General features: G+C 34.4%; 1 protein-coding gene across 1 annotated transcript in view; it reads left to right on the forward strand.

Moving 5' to 3' along the window:
• Nucleotides 1-1,013, forward strand: part of LOC104756684 (probable phosphoglucomutase, cytoplasmic 1) — a 5,584-nt gene extending 4,571 nt beyond the window's left edge. The window contains exons 15-18 of the mRNA XM_010479306.2: nucleotides 3-79; nucleotides 188-320; nucleotides 485-601; nucleotides 724-1,013. Of these exons, the coding sequence (XP_010477608.1) occupies nucleotides 3-79; nucleotides 188-320; nucleotides 485-601; nucleotides 724-795 (399 nt within the window). The 3' untranslated portion in view covers nucleotides 796-1,013. The remainder of the gene's footprint in view (nucleotides 1-2; nucleotides 80-187; nucleotides 321-484; nucleotides 602-723) is intronic.

The raw sequence follows: 4,216 nt of genomic DNA on the forward strand, positions 1-4,216 counted from the left end.
AGAATGTGGACGCAGGTAAAGCCAAGGAACTGATGGAGCATTTGGTCAAACTGCAATCTTCAATTCCTGAAGTCAACAAGTACACACACGTCTACTTCTCTGAAATTCATTTCTCTTTTACTTGAACATGTACTCGTCAGTGTGGTACTCTGTTTTCCTCACCTCTTCCTCTATCAATTTTGTTCAGGATTGTGAAAGGAATTCGTTCAGATGTGGCGAATGTCGCTAGTGCCGATGAATTCGAGTACAAAGATCCAGTTGATGGCTCCATCTCGAAGCATCAGGGAATCCGTTACTTGTTTGAGGATGGATCTCGACTTGTAAGTTATCTTTTTCTTCGGATTTGAGCCGTTAGACATATCAGCTAGAACATAGTGATAGAATGTATAAGATAAAAGTTGTGTAGCCATAGTTCTTCTTTAAGCATCAAACGTTGACAAGAAAACCAAAACTTATGAATTTCCCTTGTTCTGTCCATATGAAGGTTTTCCGTCTCTCTGGAACTGGCTCAGAAGGAGCAACCATCCGGCTGTACATTGAACAGTACGAGAAGGATGCTTCAAAAACCGGACGAGAATCCTCGGAAGCTTTGTCTCCTCTGGTCAGTTGCTTAATTTAAAACGTCAAATCCATAAATTGTTTTCCGACTCAATTCTTTTTAACTAATACCAAAAGGGTTTTCTCTCACTGAATGTGGAATTGTTGTTGATGTGTGTTTCACAGGTTGACATAGCTCTGAAGCTGTCCAAGATGGAGGAGTTCACCGGCCGATCTGCTCCAACTGTCATAACATAAGAACAGACTGTCAAGTTCAACGACTCAAATCATACACTTTGTCTGCGCCAATGAGATGTTTTCTTCTTATACTATTTCTTGTTCCAAAATACTTACATTATACGAATAAGTAGTCTCAGGGAGAATTTGTATTCTCATCTGAATTCTGAACAACCCGGACCAATTTCTTTGAGTTGTCATGAGGCTTATATGCTTTTACGGATTTGGCTTTCTCGATTTTGGTTTTGTTTTCTCTTGCTTCCATCTTTTCATGATTTAAGGAATGTTATTGCAGTTCTATGAGTTTGCAAGTCGTCTCTTAACGTCTATCTTCATTATACCTCAACATCATCCATTGAAAAAAAGGGTGACAAAATCTCAAAATTTTGTTTACATAAAATTTTTAATTTACCCAAGAAGAATAAATAGAACACAATCTAAATCGAGCACTGTATACATTGCAAATGGGTTCACCATCTCGAGTTTCACTATGGTGAGATGTTGTATATTTGATAAAAAAGTATGCCATTAGACAAAACCATATTTTACTTTACTTTTGAAAAAGGTAGGGAGAGACGTCGATCGATCTTGAAACCGAAAGGGAATAAATGAAAGGAGAAGGTGACCTTTCTTTCTTCAATGTATATCAGAGTTGCTTTCGTAACCCCAAAGATTTGGTTAAGAGTCGTAGACAACCTTAATTCTCCTACCAGACCCTTCCCATATTTAAAACGAAGCTCCATTCAACTTTCGACTCCACTTAAACTTCACCATCCTTTATTTCGTGTAAGTATCCCTTTCGCTTTTAATTTGTAGTATCAAATATACAACATACTTGAAACTCTCTTGATATTTCAGATCCTAATTCAGACATCTTGAGTTCTATCAATATTCAATACCATGTGAATAATTGAGTGGTCGAATTAGTATATCAGATACCATGTGAATAATATACAAACGTGAGAAAAAAGAATTGGATTGTACAAATCGTATATTAATATATATTTCTCGAAAAAGCTACGCATATGCAAAAGGTAGCTAGTGAGAGAGTTAGCATGTTTTGTTGATATGTCCAAAAACACCAAACTCATCTTAAAGAACTATATACCACTACCCGCACTACTACGGTCTATCACACTCAGAACACACAATAAGCAAAACAAAGCCTATATATTGACTCAAAACTGATTCTAGCGAATCACAGATCAATGTGACAAAAAAAAAAAAAAAACTCGAATCGATGGAAGACAAACTCCCACTCCTAATAGTACCCACCTTATCTATCGTCTCTAGTGGTATTAGCTTGTACACTTTAGTTATAAATTTAGCGGATTATATATGCATAGTGTAGGTAAATATATCTATTGAGATATATTATACTATTTTTTTCTATAGAACCGAACCCAAGAATTGTTCAATATAAGACAAGTCTTTCGTAACATATATGAAAGTATAGCTCATTCACTTCCATTTCCAACAATCGCATTCGTATTGTAAATCACCCAATCTTTCACAAGTTACGTAAATTTCTTCTGATGCAAAAAGAAAAAATGATGGACGACCAAACAATTAGTACCAACATAGTAATTAGTAACACGTTGATGACAAAAAATAAGATGTGAATTTCCTTATCGATGTCGACAAAAATATTAATGAGAGATATGATAGTTCTACCGCCATCGATCTCTAGTATTTACTAGCGACTCGGATTATTTCCTTGAGTGTGGTTCTTTTTTTTTTTTTTTTTGTTTCTTTTGTAGTATTTCCATAATTAGATAGAAAATATGACAGAATTAGGAATTAGTTGTTTTTATTGGCACTAAATGATCGTACGCTGTATACCAAATTTAAAATGATCGATTATTTTAATTTGCATATGAAAATGCTTAAAGAGCTGCGTTAATGCATCTTCGTTACCAAAATGTATGTTACTACAATATATATGGTCTTCCTGTTGTCAACTACAATAGTTAAAAGTTAGTCCTTACTCCTTAGTCGTATAATTTACATACTTCAACTTTTTTGGTTAAACTCATGTTTAATTGTTATGATCTAGCTACGTGACAATAAATTTCAGAAAATGTCGTTTTTGTAGACCTAAACCATTAATTACAGGATAAAGTAAGAAAACTTGTACAACGAGAAAACATATTAATTTCCACAAAAGACGGACTTAGTTAATTAAACTTTTCATCAAAAACTTTAATTTGGTCAAGCTCACACGAAACTCATGTGAAACCCTTTTGACCTTTGATTTTGATATTTACTTAAAACTCTTTCTGAGAAACTCCTTAACGCTTGGTTGGTAGATTTCACATCAGAACAAAATTTAGATTTTCAATGGTGATATGAACGTAGTTTTGTGGTTGGAGCGGCATAGTTGTAATAACTTTAATCATCATCAATTCTTAAAGTTTTGTATTGTTACCAGTATACGCATATAACTGTTTCTTTTAGAAAGAAAAAGAAATCAATATGCGAACTCTTGGCCTTAAAACAAACACACCAAAAATTAACAAATATCTATATATGCTAATACTTTCTACATGAAATGATATATTATAGTGAATAATCACTCTCCAGCTTTTCTCTTTACGTGGTTCGTTACGTTCCTTTTGATCTGTTTGTATTTGTTCCATCTAATCGAACTCCTAGTCTGATCAGGCTTTATGACATGTGGCACTACGGAAAAGGTCCATGACTCTCAAACCTCTTTACGCATGTGGCAGGCCATTAGCCAAATCAAGTTTTTTTCTTTTAATTTTTTGATAAAATGTGAATATTATCAACCAAAAAGGAACAGTTTCTTCTACAAGAGATTGGCGTAGCAGTCATTTTAATTAGAGTACCCAAATCAAGTTTTAGTTTATGTGCAGAGTACCCTTTGATTATTGAGTTCCTTTTGTAATCTTACGTAGTTGTTTTAATTCACATAATTAAAAACCACTTATGTTATGTTCAATGTTTATGCCATAAGTTCGAACCAATGGCCATTGCTAACTTAGATGCCAGAACATATTTTTCTTCTTAGTTTTAATTTGTTTACATCAAACATAAATCAGANTTTTTGTGATTAAATTATGCCATATTATGCGGAACAAGTAGTACAATATTTGATAGCTTTTAATTTGTCTTTATAGAATGTAGACGCAGGTAAAGCCAAGGAACTGATGGAGCATTTGGTCAAACTGCAATCTTCAATTCCTGAAGTCAACAAGTACACACACGTCTACTTCTCTGAAATTCATTTCTCTTTTACTTGAACATGTACTCGTCAGTGTGGTACTCTGTTTTCCTCACCTCTTCCTCTATCAATTTTGTTCAGGATTGTGAAAGGAATTCGTTCAGATGTGGCGAATGTCGCTAGTGCCGATGAATTCGAGTACAAAGATCCAGTTGATGGCTCCATCTCGAAGCATCAGGGAATCCGTTACTTGTTTGA

Source organism: Camelina sativa, chromosome 17, assembly GCF_000633955.1.
Source record: "Camelina sativa cultivar DH55 chromosome 17, Cs, whole genome shotgun sequence".
Lineage (NCBI taxonomy): Eukaryota > Viridiplantae > Streptophyta > Magnoliopsida > Brassicales > Brassicaceae > Camelina > Camelina sativa.